Source organism: Labrus mixtus, chromosome 2, assembly GCF_963584025.1.
Source record: "Labrus mixtus chromosome 2, fLabMix1.1, whole genome shotgun sequence".
In the NCBI taxonomy this organism is placed as follows: Eukaryota; Metazoa; Chordata; class Actinopteri; order Labriformes; family Labridae; genus Labrus; species Labrus mixtus.
Window position 1 is genome coordinate 25764239 of NC_083613.1, and position 16794 is coordinate 25781032.

General features: G+C 40.1%; 1 protein-coding gene across 1 annotated transcript in view; it reads left to right on the forward strand.

Moving 5' to 3' along the window:
• fbxo41 (F-box protein 41) overlaps positions 1–15010 on the forward strand; it is a 36050-nt gene extending 21040 nt beyond the window's left edge. Inside the window, exons 4-13 of the mRNA XM_061058684.1 lie at positions 732–805; positions 4178–4566; positions 6926–7161; positions 7255–7370; positions 7973–8125; positions 8262–8357; positions 8478–8596; positions 8868–9026; positions 9330–9445; positions 11009–15010. Of these exons, the coding sequence (XP_060914667.1) occupies positions 732–805; positions 4178–4566; positions 6926–7161; positions 7255–7370; positions 7973–8125; positions 8262–8357; positions 8478–8596; positions 8868–9026; positions 9330–9445; positions 11009–11071 (1521 nt within the window). The 3' untranslated portion in view covers positions 11072–15010. The remainder of the gene's footprint in view (positions 1–731; positions 806–4177; positions 4567–6925; positions 7162–7254; positions 7371–7972; positions 8126–8261; positions 8358–8477; positions 8597–8867; positions 9027–9329; positions 9446–11008) is intronic.
• Positions 15011–16794: the final 1784 nt, after the last annotated feature.

Consider the following 16794-nt stretch of genomic DNA (forward strand, 5'->3'; position numbering starts at 1 on the left):
AATTTTAAGGTGAATCTGGATGGATGGATGGATGGATGGACTTCAATCCACTCCATAGCAGCGTGTGGACATGCATTTATATTTACATACACGGGTTCATACTTTACTATAACAGAAATGATTTTCTTAAATAAACAATGCATTGGAAAGATTACACTGTACCGTATCTTTGTGATTGATGCTTTGCTTTTGCACCAATTTAACCTTGAAAGGGATACTCTCTTCAACATCAGTGTTAAAGTTCAGTCTAGACCACCGCATCTCTACTGCAGTAAAAACGTTCTAAAAACCAAAACAGAAAACGTGTTTGAATTGAGGATCATTTGTGTTGTTTTCTCTCTTGATTATTTGATAAACATGTCAGTTTTCACAGCTGGTTTTGAAACCCGCATAGGTAAGCGTACTGCATAGAGAAGAACACAGCAGACTAGCTTTTGATTTACTCTTTGAGTTTACTGTGTGTTCAGTGGGGGACTCGTTTAGCAGCCTTCTGTACCCATTTCATTTTTATAGCAGAGCTAACTTAGTGTGACACTGGAAAAACTATGAATCTCATGCTGCAGTTTAGAGCGTATTCTTTTTAATATGTCTCATATGACTCTTCAGGAGCTTACTCGTGAAAACACAATCTCACATAATGAATATAATAGGAGCACAAAAGGAGCTTCATTTGTGTTTAATGAATCTTTGGGGCACTTAGTAACTTCTTCTTTTTTTGTGTGTCTGTCCAGAGAAACTCCAGCCTCTCTGGGAGCACCAGAGGCATGTACCAAGTGTCAGAGCGACGGTCGTCCCCCAGCACAGGGTGAGTTAACACACTCTCTCCTCTTTAGCGTGCACAAACGGTTTCACAACTTATAATACATTACAGAATACATCCAGACCACCAACGTGTCGTAAAGCGGTTTATGGTACAGGTGGTACTTCCCAGAAAGAAAGAGAAGATTTTACCAGCTCATAACTGCCACAGTACATGAGGTTTGATTAGGAATCCTTTACTTGTTAGGAGAAGGTCTTTCCTCTGTTCTTTACTTGGATAGAAAGCTGGGGGGGGGGGGGGGGGGGGGGGGCGGTATTTGTAGTAAACACAAACTCTGTCTGTTATGTGAAAATACTTTAAATCAGAGCCTCCCTGAGCTCTCTGCCTCCAGCCTGTGTGCTTTTCATCATCATCATCATCATCATCATCATCATCAATCTTCATTTGTATAGCGCCGCCAAATCCTAGCAGATGTTATCTCAAGACACTTCACAAAAAGAGCAGGTCTAAACATTCCTCTTCATTTTTTGTTGATCGTTTGGTTACAGCCCCGTAGAAAACACAATAAAAATAGATGAAAGGGTCATGGTACCACTCCCCCCCCCCCCCCCCCCCCTCCCTGTTTGACTTATGGCATTTTTTTGTTGTGTTGCAAGTCATAGGTTAGCTGAGAATACACAGTGAAATATTCACTTTACACAAGATGGTAAATGGACTTGAGGGTTTATAGCGCTTTTCTAGTCTTCTGACTACTCAAAGCGCTTTTACACTGCAGGTCACACATACACATTCACACACTGATGGTAGTGGTTGCTATGTAAAGTGACCATCAGAAGTAACTAATCCCATTCATACACATTAATACGACACTTAAAAAGCAGCCGGATCAACTTGGGGTTTAGCTTATAAGTAAATAAGTAAATAATCGTTAGTTGCAGCCCTGAAATACTTACACAATAAAAGATGTCCTGCTTGAAGTTAAACCTGAGAGTAGTACGTTGTTTCTCCTTAAACACTGCTCCATACTTTGACATCCACATCAAGATATTCATATGCATTGCAGTGTGGGAAACTGAGACATGTAATGGAATAGATCCCAGTTTTTAGTCAGACTCTTATAGCAGCAGCAGCAGCAGTGAGTTTCCTCATGAGGTGTGATTGAACTATTTCTGGGTCTCTGTTGGAGAGTTCAGACACACAGATGAGCCATCAAACTCTGATTAACCTCGCCGTCACATCCAGTTGGCATGCGAATGTGTTTCCTAACATGACGTCACAAAAAAACCTGTCAGGCCTTCCCTGTTGAATCACAGATGGCAATGCACAAATTTGTGACCTTTCGAGCCATCTGTCTTTTAGTTATTGATAGCTCTCCATCAGGGATCAACATATTTAAACAATAATATGTTGTTGAGGTCATAATCTCAAGTGTGCAAAAGACTGAGTGATTTATAATAATTGACAATTACAATCCAGTTTCCCCCCCAAAAAAACACCTCAAACAGGCTGCTCTTTATTTTCATGTTTGTCTCTATAAAGATCACACATTTTACAGATGAGACATTTTTTATGCAAAATTAATTTGAGCAGTTTTAAATTGTCTGGATATCCTCAAAATGTGTGCTAATTGTTCTCTTAACATTTATAAATCGGTCTTGATTAGGCTCCTGTGCTGCCTTACATCGATAGAAAACCTGCAAATTGTTGTTCACAGTTGAACAAGAATGAGGACAAACAATGTTAAGCCAAATGTTGATTCTGACTCGCACTTTAGGGAACTCCTACCAAACACTGTGTTGTTTTATTTACTCTCTCAAGCTACTCTACATTCTCACTCTTCACTGAATCACTAATCAGCTAAACGGTTTATAATTAGCTCTTCTCCTATGATGTGAATCAAATCATATAATTACATGTTGTCAGTGATTTAATGATGACAAACATTAAAGCAGGTTCAGTAGGTTACTGCTTTACAAGCAGTTCATTACACTGTACAGAGTCGCAGTTTTCTCCGTGACCTAGTTTAGATGATTAAAAAAAACCACTCAGGCCTGTTTTTGTTTCCCATAATCTCATTTCATATACACCACGCTGCATAACCTGCATCTCATCCTCTGTGTATCCCTTCCCCTGCTAAGCAATGATAAATGGTACCTGCAGCAGCACTGCCTGTGAGACTTTTATTTCTTTACGTGATGAATGCAAACGCTTCCACTCTTCATGTTACTTTGGGAGAAAGAGGAGGGAGAGCTGATGAGGAAGAAACGGAGAACAGGAAAGAAAAATGCCCTAGTTTATGAGAGGCAGATATTTGTAACTGGGAGGTTATTTTTAAGTACAGTAGCAATACAGATGTACAAACGCTGCCTTAGTTCTGTGATACACTCTCTGTAATGCCGCAGTTTGTTGTGGGTCATTCAATTCACAACTATTAAAGTACTTCAACTTAAATCAAATTTAATAGACATGTAGTACTGCTGTTTTTTTAAGTGGACCTTAAAAAAGATGTTTTTTCTGCTGAAGAGACTGATGTCTCTAGAGAAACAAATAATCAGACAAAAAAAACAAGGGAATGGTTCACTGGAGGATTTAGAGCAAGAATATTTCTGAACAATACCATGAGGCTACCATTGACTGTATAAACATGGACGCAGCCTCAGTGACGTCACCAGGTGGTTTCTATAGCAGAGTTTTGAAGCCCATTTGATGGCGTTCGCCTTATTGGAAAAGCTGTCTCAAACTAACTTTCAAGCTAGAAATAGGCAAAGAGCCGAAGCTGAGGTAAGCATTAGGCCTCTCGGGGACCGGCTACAACGAGCCTGACCATCAGTCATATCAGCCACGCCCCCTTTTTGTGAATAGCTCTCAAGAACCGATGAGTTATTAAGAAAAAATCAGTCCCTGTAGTGTCCACGTGTTTGCCAATAAAGACATACACTATTCAGAACATTTGTTCTTCTTTTTTTTTACAAGGCTGTAAACATGATTATTTCTGCTTTATAAAAGGGCTTTTTTGGATTGGTGTTTGTGTGACTTTGGAGGCAGCCAGCCCCAACAATGTACAAAGAAGATCACTTTTGTCCTCTTTTATTCTGTTTGATCCATAAAAAAGGGAATAAGTGAAAACACAAGAGTAAAGATGGTTGTGGATTTGCCTGCACTATTTCGTGGAGTCTCAGCTGGATGCTGATCAGCCTTTTAAATAGCTGGGTTTGGTCAGAGCTAGCTAGCTCAAGTTAGCTCTTCTCTTCAGTTTCTAGTCTCTGTGCTAAGCTAAGGTTACCTGCTTTAGCCTCATTTTCAACAAACAGACATACAATGGGTGTGGATCTTCTCATGTAACTCCTCGAAAACATTTTGTATTTAATACATTTATAACACCATCATCATATCTGCTATCTTTCTGTTTTGCTGCAGAGCCTCAGGGAGGATCAAGTCAGTCTCACAGGGTTCTGGAGGATATGACAGTGACAGCGTGGAGATGCATCCCATGGAGGAGTGTCCTGAGGCTCAGTACTACCACATGCAGTGCCGGCTGGGTGAGGCGGGGTACGAACGCTCCCCAGGATGTGGCGGGGGCGGATCAAGGAACTGGGGCCTTCGTAAACAGGCTATCCAGAACTGGCAGCGGCGACCTTACAGGAACAGCACCGAAGGAGAGGAGGGAGACGTGTCGGACGTGGGCTCCAGGACCACTGAGTCCGAGGTGGAGATGTGGGAGCAGGACAGGAGAGCTGTGGCTGAAGTGCAGCAGTCTGCAGCTCCATATCCTCAGCAGGGCAGGGCAGGATATCGTCCAAATACAGGTATGTTTTATTCTTAGAGCTTACACACACTCATTTCAATCTCAGACACAGTGGGGCCATGATTTGGTCTCAAATGGTCCTACGAGACCAGGGATTGATGGGATCTGGGTCAGCGTGAGTAACAGTTGCTGTTATGTTGGTGGAGCTGTCTCACCTGATTGCTTAAGAAGAGTGTAGACACAGCAATGTCAACGTTTCATGAATAATGACTTGAACTCTGTAGTAACTCAGTCAGGGTTGCATTCACTGAGAGTGATAGATGCAGAAAAGCCTGTAAATGGTAAAAGCAGTTCTTACAAAGATGAGTTTTTTAATATAACGTCTCTAAGCTAAAAAGCAATAGTTATGCACATATATGACTATGAATAGGCAGCCAGATATCTACTTTCTTACACCAATAACTCAACACTCTAACACATCCAATCATTCTTGGCAGCTCTTGCTCTGCTTGGCTGTGATGCTCTGCCACATGTGTGTGAGAGTAATGTTCACGGAAATGATGCAACATCACTTTGTGATTGCACCATTTCTAGATGACACCAAGCAATACATAGTGCATGCATTATAAGTTCTTTAACCTGATACTGATATGTGTGACCAATGCTAGGCCCCATTTGTCAACAAAATGTCCCGTCAATGTTGTGTATAAAGCCATTTTTGCGAGGGGCCCGGGCTGTTTTGTTTAGTTTGTCTTCTCGGCTGTGCTTGTTGTAGCATCTCAGTCCTTTGTATCTACGAGTGAGCCAAGTCAGACAGTCAATCATGCCCGCACATTTCTCCTGATCCACCACAGATTGTACATCTCTCTGTTCCCTCCCCACCCTGCCAAGATCCTCAAACTCACACTGCTGCTGCTGCTGCCCCCCATCTCTCTCCTCCTGCTGTCGGGTTTCTACTATAAAACAGGTGGACTGAGGCCGTCAAGTGAGGGAGTAAAACTGGGCCAGAGCCGTGTGACAAATGTGTACAAACTGCTCTGACTGCCCCATTAACTCAGAGATATCTCTCACGTAACACTCAACATGTTCTTGGCATGCTGCTGCTCTGACGTAGTTCTCCTTATTGGGAGAGAGTCTCTGCCAGCTTTCATCAGATGGTACACTGTATATCTACAAGCTCACTTGTATTTTCTCAGCATATAACACACAGCTCAGTTTTTTTTTGTTTTTTTTAGTTCATTTGGCAGTTTTGAGTGTAGACGGTGCGTGTGAAAGAGAGAGAGAGAGAGAAGGAAAAAGAAAGAGAGGGCAAGAGTGTACGTTCTGGTTCATAGCCCTGATGGTTTCAAGCAGACTCCTTCGAAGGCCAAACATGTAATGAGTCATGTAGGAGCAATCTCTGTGTGAGCTAGAAGACAGGCTTGGATTGGACACACAGTACCAGCTAATAGATTTCTATAGAGAGAATAAAAAGATGAACATAAGGGGAAAAAAACTCGTAATCTATTTTAGTGTCTTGCTGAAGGTTGGCGCCACCATGTGATAGAAAATGTAACATGTCTCCAGTGGTGCTTTTTTAGTCAATGTATTTGATAACAGAAATAAAATGATTTACCGGTAGCCTTGTGGTTAGTGTGAACGCCCTATGTGCAGAGGCTGTAGTGGGCGGCCCAGGTTCAAATCTGACCTGTGGCTCCTTTCCCGCATGTCATTCCCCACTCTCTCTCTCTCGCTCTCTCCCCGGTTTCTGACTCTATCCACTGCCCTATCAATTAAAGATTTCAAAATTTTATTGAAAAAAGTCTAAAAAAAAAATATTGAAAAAAACTCTTGAAAATCTTAAAAAAAAAAAAAAAAAAAAAAGACTAAATGCTTTACACAACTTAAAAAGACAAATCAAGCATACAGTGGCAATCAAATCAAATACCAAGAAAAACACTCAGGGACCTCACATTCCTGTCTGAGGACCTCAGAATAATTGCAGCATGATGAATGAGAAAGTTACTCAGAGATATAATCTGTTGAGATGCAATGAAATTCCAAAAGTATTAAGTAAGACCCTCAACTCTAGACTGAAGCACTTAGGAATCCAGTTTAGGAATTTAATAGAAGAGTGATTTTTATATGTTCACTTTTCTTATTTTTGTTGAGTCTGACTTCTAAGAAGCTGCTGCATTCTGCAAAATATGGAGAATGCACTTTTTTTTTTCTGATGCATGCTAGTAAGACCACTGCAGCAGGCCGAAGAGGAGAATATATAACATGTTGTATGTATGTTGTAACTTTGTCTGAACTGCAATTGGGATTTTAAGATAGAACTTGCCATGATAAGCTTTGAAGTTTAAACCAATCACGATTATTAAAAATGATCCCTTTGATTAAAGGGTTAAAGACTGTTTTTTTTTCTCTTCTTCCTTCAGGACGGCCTGATGGTGTCTACAAGCCATGTCGCCATGAAAAGAGCCCGTCCAAATCCAACGAGGTGATCAGTCCGGAGATCCTGAAGATGCGTGCGGCTCTCTTCTGTATCTTCACATACCTGGACACTAAAACCCTGCTGAGAGCCGCTGAGGTCTGCAGAGACTGGAAGTTTGTGGCTCGACACCCTGCTGTGTGGACCAGAGTGCTGCTGGAGAACGCTCGCATTTCCTCCAAGGTCAATATTCAGAGACTGCATGCCGGAGCATTATCTTTTGCTCTGATTTAATATGGGTTTCACTGATTTGATTTTTTTTTTTTTTGCCTTTAGTTCCTGAGCATATTGGCTCAGTGGTGCACTCAGACACACTCGCTCATCCTGCAAAACCTCAAACCAAGACAGCGAGGCAAGAAGGAAACAAAAGAGGACTACCTTAAAAGCACACGGTAAGACACACATGCAGAGACAGACAAAAATAATTACTGAATGTACTACCACTGCATGGAGTATCAGTGACGCTTTATGATCTCCATGTGATGCAAACTCTTAAACTGAGCTACAGCCTAAACGACTCCTCAGAGAGTGAGTGATGAGAGGACGTAGACAAGAGAAACATATTTGCACAACACTGTGCCATTTGATTACCATTAAACCATTGTTAGTTCCTGATACATGACAAGTGGAAATAAAAGTTTAGCTTTTTATGTGCAGCTGAAGGTTGCTTTTAGTTTATACTGCAAATGCATAGATGTTCTGCTTCCTGCATAGCTTTCTTTTAAGAGATAAAGAAACATTGAGACACAGAATTGACAGCCTTCTTTAATGAATCATAATTTTTGTTTTTCCAAACTATTTTTGGGAATTTACTTTCATACTGATTATATATTTTATTTGTTTATTTGTATATGGCTTTGTTGTTGCCTTTGTTAGTCCAGCAAAACTATATGAAAGGTATGCAAAGCTGCTCTATAAATACAGCTGAGTTGAGAGAGAGAGTTACTTCCTCTGCTCTGACTGTCTGCTGATCTCTCTTCACTTTCCGTCTAAGTGGTTGTCTGGAGGAAGGTCTGGAGGCGTTGTTAAAGGCCACAGGAAGTAACCTTCTGATTCTGAAGATTTCTCACTGCCCCAACCTGCTGACTGATCGCTCTCTCTGGCTGGCCAGCTGTTACTGCCGAGCTTTACAGGCTGTTACCTACAGGTAAACCAGTCCACCCGTCTCTCCTTACAAATATATAAATATAAATACGGTGCTCTAAAGAGTCAACAAGACGCTAAGCTGTATGCTGTAGACATACAGTGTCTGTATGTTATCTAAACATAATATTGTGTTCAAGGAGTGCCACAGATCCAGTCGGCCAGGAGGTGATCTGGGCCCTCGGTGCAGGTTGCAGAGACATCATCTCCCTACAGGTGGCGCCACTACACCCATGGTACTAGACATTTACTGTACCTCTCTAACTTCTGATGAATTCACAATAAGGCTATCTGTTGTCAAATCAAGGTTAGGCTTTCTTAAATTAATGAATTTACTTCTTTTTTTTGTCCTTCAGCCAACAGCCCGCTCGTTTCAGTAACCGATGCTTGCAGACTATTGGAAGATGTTGGCCACACCTCAGAGCTCTAGGTGTGGGCGGGGCTGGATGTGGCATTCAGGGGCTGGCCTCTTTAGGTAAAGATTACTGCTAACAAATGTTTGTAGATTCATTTTAGTGATTGAGCGAAAAAAAACAGAAGTTCATCATTCAAGATATTTGTGCAGTACTTAATTTGTGAAGTACTTAATAATGACTGCACGGGCAGAATGTCACGTGGTAAAATGATGGAAAAAATAATTTTCTTCTTGGGACATAAACTGGGATGGCACAGTTCTTTATGTTGTGTTATCTTGACTCTCACGAATGAATCTTCCCCATCTCTGCATCTCCTCCTCATCCCACTAGCGAGGAATTGCATGCGTCTGCAGGTGCTGGAGTTGGATCACGTGAGCGAGATCAACCAGGAGGTGGCAGCAGAGGTTTGCCGAGAGGGACTGAAGGGACTGGAGATGCTGGTTCTCACCTCCACACCGGTCACCCCAAAAGCCCTGCTCCACTTCAACAGTGAGTTTGAATAATGATGCAGTGACTACAGTAGTCCTACTGTTTAATATTCTCTTATGAACATTACACATCATTTTAAATGATTATATTGTAGCTGTGTGTGATACTCAAAGGTGGTCACACAAAGATTGGAGGTATTAATAAAATTAGACAGGTTCTATTCAAGACTGTGGTGTTACTTAGCCTACTAAAGCATTACAGTTAAAGGTTACATTGACTGTTATTTTATAAAATAAAACTATGGTCATTCTAATTTTCAACTGACAGATAAAGTCTGCCTAAATCTTCCTTCCTCTGATCCAGGTGTTTGTCGCAACTTGAAATCCATCGTGGTCCAGATCGGTATAGAGGACTACTTTGAGGACCCCAACAGCCCTGAAGCTAGGAAATTATTTGACGAAATGGTTAACAAGCTGCAGGTAATAACACCAGAGTGTCACATCACACCTAGCATAGAACATCAACAGTTTGACATACAGTACGTCACATCACATGCCAGGTAACAAATGAAAAATAAAACTGTTGCATACTGAAGTTTTTCTACTAGAAAACACAGCGCAACAGCTAGTTTTAAACTTCCACTTTATTCACTACAATGGAGAGAATTGTTTATTTCACAAACAGTCTCCAGTGGCCAATGACTACCAGTACACCCAAACACACTCGAAATAAATACATGCGATGACTATGCCAACAATAACAGAACTCAAAATTGAATTCAAACTCAATAACATTTATTTATGTACATAAAAAAAGCTTCTCAGATAACAATTTTAAAGATTTATTTTTGGGGCTTTTTATGCCTTTATTGTAGAGATAGGACAGTGGATAGAGTCGGAAATGAGGGACACAGAGAGTGGGGAACGACATGCAGAAAAGGAGCCAAGGCGCTCCCTCACATTACAGTTTTGGATGAGGTAGAAACCTTCAAAGCCCATGTCCTTGCATCCAACAACACAATTAGGATGACATTTAAATCTGTAAATTAGCAGATCGATGGTTCTTTTTTGCACGTTTAGACTCCCGACAAGAAAACTTACTGATTTTGATCATTAATCTTCCCTCAGAGCCATCTTTGGTGCCACACATTTACTACAACTACTACTCCATCCCATCAGTACAGTGTTGATTTAGTAAGGAGTATGGCTAAGAGAAGAGTAAGTTCTGTTAACATAAGTCTGCTGTCCGTCGGACTCTCTATTTACAGCCATTGTGTCCTTGGAGTTTTTCACCACTGTATGCACATGACTAACAGCTCGGCCAATAGTTGTTCGGAGGATAAGAAGCGTCTATTTTTATCACGACCACACACTTTTTAAACCATGACTCAATCCTCCGAGTCTCTGTGATGGCTGTTTGTGGACGCTATGTGGCTAAACTCACTGTGAGAGGCTTCGGGTCATTCTGCCACCTGACACACACACACACTCACACACACACACACACACACACACACACACACACACACACACACACACACACACACACACACACACACACACATAAGCGCTGTAAAATCCCAGGATTTATTTATGTTTTGGTTTTATGAGTCAGTTTGCTGTGTGTGCTTCCTGGATATTACTCTCATGATGGTGGTGTTGCTCACAGCAGTTAGGTAACTTTTGCAAAAGCTGCAAAACATTTATGGTTTATTTTTATCCCTCCCTTCTTTATATTTGCTGTGAAAAGAAATGCCAAGACTCCCCTTTCTTGTTAAATCATTTGTTTTTTTAATGGCAGTTCTGCAGAGGTGACGAGTCATCCTTAACCTGCCGCAGCTCGGTCCTTGACAGTTTTTTTTATAGCTTTCTGTCATACATGAGTCACTGTACAGATTTTCTCGTAATGCAAGAATACATAAAGGAAGGAAGGTGACAGGGAAAATGAGTGTTGTGATTGCAAATGTAAAAAAAAAAAAATCAGTCTGATGTTCACTAAGAGAAAAAGAGACTTCCTTACTTTTTTTCACTTCTTGCTTTCAGGCTCTGAAGAAGAGACCCGGCTTCTCCAAAATCCTTCATGTGAAAGCAGACAGTCTCTGCTAACACCTTTATCTTGGAGAGACGCCAGCTTGGCTCCTGTCAATCAAAAAGACCCAGCTGTTTTTGAGCCCACCCCATGTGGATGAATACGTCTGCAGCACCGACAGAAGAACGCCATGAAGAACCAAGACCAGGACGGTGTGCAAACTTCACACTGGAAAAACTCTTTCAATTTTCCCTTAATGGAGAGTCAATATCTCCTACATGTTGGCTAAGATTGACGACCCAATCAGGAGGTTAGTGTTTGGACTAACCATGGTACTATCTATTTCATGAAGGGCCTGTTCTTAACTCCACAGGCTTAAAAAATCTGACAAAGCTGTCTGGTTCCTCTCTCTCCGTCTCTTTTGCTTTCACCTTAAAATGGAAAATGTCGCTGCACAAAGCCAGATCTCTCTGTTGAAGCGCCTGAAGCCAGGTGACAGCACAGTATTTAACTGTCTGCGTCTCCATTATGCTTAACATTTACTCGAGGCTACCTGCAACACCAGTAGCTGGTGGGCGGGAGCACTTTTTAAAGCATATACAATTTCCAACAGAAGTACAAGGTTAAGAGTCTCGAGGCTGGAGCTTTCTGTTTGTGCGAATGCTTTCAGCTGAGACTTGAATAAACAGTTTTCAACCTGCCTGCCCTGCATTAATGTATGCCGGGCATCGTTCAACACTTACCGCTTCCACCCAGAACAGAAACATGCTGCACAAGCTCCAGGCGGAGTGGAGAGAGCGAGGACAGAGCTCTCTGTAACAAACAGACCTTTACAGTCTTCTAGCCACAGCATGGCAGATATGCATTTAGCCCCTTCTACCCCCTTCCTCCTTCCACATGTCAACACAGACTCAGACTTTTTCCATGGTTGTAGTATCTTTACATTTGTTCATCTTCGAGAACAGGATGCAGTATCTGATAGTTTCTTACTGAGAGGAAGGATTGGAGGATGATCCATAACGCATTTCTACATAAACTGGTGCCATTTGTGTCTGTCCTCATTCCAGTGAGCGTTTTCTCCAATGTGCCATTAATGAGGGGAGAGGGACCATGTCAGGCAGGTGTTTCAATCTTTTTTTTTTTTTACATTCAAATTAACCTATTGTCATTTTATTTAAGCAGCTTGTACTGAACATTAGAAAGTTGCAGCATGGTCTCCAGCTGTAAACGGATGTCACAGTGTTTATACGTCATGTGTCTTTCATATCATAACCAAACTAGACCGTGCCATTCCTTTTTAATAGTGCTCATTATGGCTAAAGCCCTCTTTTAACTGATGTGTCTGTTTTTCAGCTGACGTCCTCTGGCTCCCTCTGCTGGTTTTCCACAAGCACTTAAACATTTTACTGTACTCTGCAGTCACCTTTACTGTTTTGCAGAGCTCGTTCTAAAGGATCAGGTCTTCTGCATTTCCTTAGAATTAAAACGTTAATTTGGTGCAATTTATGGCTACAAGTAGGTTTTTCTCAAGAGGTATGAGTAGCAATACTTACAGCAGTGATACTTCCTCTGTGCTGCAGAGAACGAAGAGATAAGATCCAACGTTAAACAATATTTAATAATAATAATAATAATGACTAAGCCTGTGAATAGAGTTGTTCAGGTTCTTCTGCGGCTCTGAAGGAGATTGGTCAGGTCTAAGAAGATAGCCCTCTAGATGTCCATAAAGCTGTACGGGCTTGGACACAAATCTACCGCACAGAAACCGACAATAAAGCAGGTGGCATGTAGTTTGAACATTTTGGAATATGTGTTTACAAGACCTCAAGGGTCTAAAGAAAAGACTATTTAGAGAGTGAAATGATCCAGAATTGTTGAAGCTATATATAGGGACCAAAAATCAGGATTTGATGCAGTTGCTGCTTTGTTTGTCTTAAAACAGTCTCTTTAAAGTTCCCTGAACATTATAAAAGTGCAATACTAAATCACAAAACCCCCCTTATAGATGCTTACATTCACTTTGCACTGTGTATTTTAACAGGTTGATAAATGATCCACACATCAGGCACAACATCTTGTGATCATCGGTCCCTGCCAAAGGTTTACAGCAGCGCGCTAAACAAGTTGTTCACTTTAACCTGGATACCCTTATATGTCACACATCAACAAGTTCTCTGTCTACTATACATTATCTTAAAATTCATGAGCAACAGAGCAAGGTGACATCTCCTGGAAAAAGGCGTCTGTCATGATAGCCCTTTAAGATTTCACAAACACATAGATGAGGAATTTGCTGTTTTTGCTCTCTGCTTCACAGTCAAAGTGGTTTCTGGGGACCTGTTTAGCTGCATATTGTAGTGGTGATGTTCCAAGTCATAATGTGGATGTCCATTTCTTCATGTTCTTCCAGTACTGCATATTATCATTATTATTATTATTCTCCTACACTGGTACTGGTTGTCTGCTCGGATGTTTGGAAGGAAAGGTGTCAAAGGTTGCTGACTTAATAGGGAAAAACACAAAGCACTTGTCGATTTTAAGTTTTAGACAATCCTGCCTTCGCTATGAGCTATTCTGTATATAATGTTTGTTAAAAAAATATATATGACAAAAAAAAAACAAGAAAAAAAAGGAGGAACATTTGATGTGATATAATATTATAAGGTCATACTTCTGAGTGGAAGCAGTGGAGTTTACAGGTGTTGAACCAGTAAGCATTTTCTCTCCAAAGTTGAATGAACGATAAACATAGAGAACTATATTATGTATAACAGTAGTGTTGAAATTGCAGTTGTGTATTAGATACTTTATATTAAATGTGCATCAGAGTCATATAGAGATGGAAATTATTTAAGAAGAGGATAGAGTTGATAACTCAGCTATTTATTTCTATAAAAAAAGAGCGGTGTGTATAATGTTGGCATGTTTGTGTTCAAGCATCAATCATTAAGTTGCCTTCTTAACTGTTCTGCTACTGTGACGAGAAAATTATTCGGTGTTTAAAGAGCTTTGATTGCCTGCAGGTTAATAATGTTTTCTCTTTTATTTCATTCAGTCTGTTGTTGCACTAGTGAGAAAAAAAAAAGATATTTCAGATGTTTATTATAAGAGTGTTGTTTTTAATGTTCAGCTCTTTCTCAGTATTTGACAAAATATGATGCACTTTTTTCCTAAACACTTTTATCAGCCCGTCTGTCCGTCAGCTGGGGGGGCCTGGCAGAGTTTTGTGTATAATACCCACACATGTTCGGTTTCATGGTAAAAGAAGATTTTTCCGAAACACATGTGAACTTTAGTGACTGAACAGACGTGCGGTTGGCCTCTTTTCTCGTTTATCATCTGTCAAATCTCATCGGTCATGAAGTTAGAGAATGATTAAGCCACATTCAAGTGCTTTTTATGTTCATTGCCAAATGACCTTATGCTCCCATTTGTATCTGCCTTTGTTTTTCTCTTGTCTTAATACTGTAGATTCATACCAACAGTACATTTGCTTTATTGTGAAAATGGACCTGCTGAAGATGTCGCAGAGCCTCTGAAGCTGCAGACAAGAGATGCCAAGTACGCCAGAGTCCTTCCTGGTTTACGTCTCCATCCTCTGCCTCTCTGGATATAAAGCAGAATAATTTATTTAATTACATCCAGAAACTGAAGCATCATTGATGAATCAGGGTGCTTCCTGATTCCTGTATTCTGTTGTTTTATGTCTTAAATTTATCCTCCTCTTTTGCAGTTAAAGCCACGTGTCATACTGTGCATTTAAAAAAAAGTGTCGGAGTGTCCATGTACCTCTCTGTACATAATTTATGTATGAATGATTGTACTCTGCCCATCCATCTGAATAGTATTTTACACATTACCTCAACACTTATCTGGGCAATTAAGTGTGCAGTCTGTCTTTGTACTTTTTCATTTTTTTTGACTGCCATTGACCAGTGAACGCCAATTGATCCATCATCATCCATGTTACTACGACAAAATGAATTCTGTTGCTGAATAAAACTTTCCCAAAAGATGCTCAGCTTACTGCGGTCACTGCAATATCTGAGAATGTTATAGGCCCACAACCCAGTTTTTAAAAAGTTTGAAATTGTATTTCCATGTAGGCTAATCTCCCAACATGTTTTAAAATTATAGCCTAAGAAGTGTAGGCTAGATGAGTTTATATTATCATCATTATCAAGTTCTCAAGAAAGTCCTTAATATTGACAGTTTATGGGAAAGTCAAATAATAGCCTAAGTTGGATGCACACAAATATAATTAACCTAACACTAGCTTATTTGGAGAAGCTAAAACAGAATAATAAGTAGCCTATCTGGCAGATAAGCCTGACAAACCACAACAGGGATAATTTTAGCATGTTACTACAGCCTCCTTTTAAAGAATTTTAATTTTACATCGGCATGTTTAGGCCTACTCCCTTTTTCTATGACACTTAGAAAAGCACAGGCAAAACAAATTAAGCTAGTTGGGCTTGTAGTGAGCCAGCAAAAACTCCTCAGATTAGCTCAGCCGGATAGTTTTTTTTTTTTTTTTTTTAATGTTTTCAATTACTTTTCCTGCTTTGAAAAGCTATCGCCTAATGTCTGCTGTGGAAAAGGTCTTAATCTTTTCAAGGCTTTCATCAACCACAGAGGGCAGCTGTCCAAAAAGCTCTGATATTCAGATATGCTAGCTGCTATGCACAAATGGCTAGCACAAAAGTTGGCAACCAAAGGGGGACTATGACATATATTTTCTTCTCATAAGCTGAAAGGCTAAAGGAGAAACGATTCTGAAATAAATTTATCAGATTAGAAAGATCTACTAAAAGGTCTTTATAGTGTTGGATGCTTTAGTAAGATTTAACATGTTAGACAACTGAAACATGTGGCTGGCTGCCTTTGGCTTGTTCATAGACTGTAGTCTATGGGCTTGTTATGTCGGTCTGCCCCCTAGTGGACCCAACAGATAAATACAGCTTCATCAATACATTGATAAATGGAGAAATAAAATAAAAAAAATAATTTGGGCTTGTCATAAAAGGTCTTTACGTATACTTTACATTTAAATGTAATGTAAACTTAGTGAATATTCAAATCATTTGGTTCGTTTTACAGTCAGACTGGTTTGGGCTTGTGTTTGATTAGAGGGCGGCTTTAAAAAAAAAAACTGAAAAGGAAAAATAGACTAATAGGAAGCAGGGCTGAAAGAGCCTAATGTAAGTGCAGTGAAGCAAAACACCGAGCCGACAAGGTGACACAACGCTGACCTGTTGTCTGTGGGCTGTTGGTGTGGCTTGGCAGCATGTTCAGGGAACTGTGCATAAATTATATTAAAGGAAAGAAGGAGCTGAGCTGTGTGTGCAAAGTCACAAGGCCCACAGAGCTACAATGTAAGCCTTTAGCTGCTCAATAACCTCCTCTAATGTGTAATGGAGTAACCAGCAGCACATTGTGAAATAATAAACTGAATGTTTAGATGAATATTAATAAACACATATGTTGTGTGGTAGTCAAGATGTTGAAAACTGATATTAAGAAAAACAATTAGCAACGTTTTGGTTTAATATGGAGGTAATAAGATTTGTATTGAGAAACGAATAGCCTAGAAAACGTTCTTTGCTAATTATTAGTCAATGTGTTTATCTAATTAGTCTACTAGATACTATGAATCATTTCAAAGTTGCTAGTGAAAAAACAACAAATTTTATCTATTTTTTAAATAATTAAAAAATCTTCATAAAATGTCTTTTGAAACTCTGTCATGGACTTCATATAAACTGTGGGATATGTCATTCAGGGCCACCTGAGAGAACAT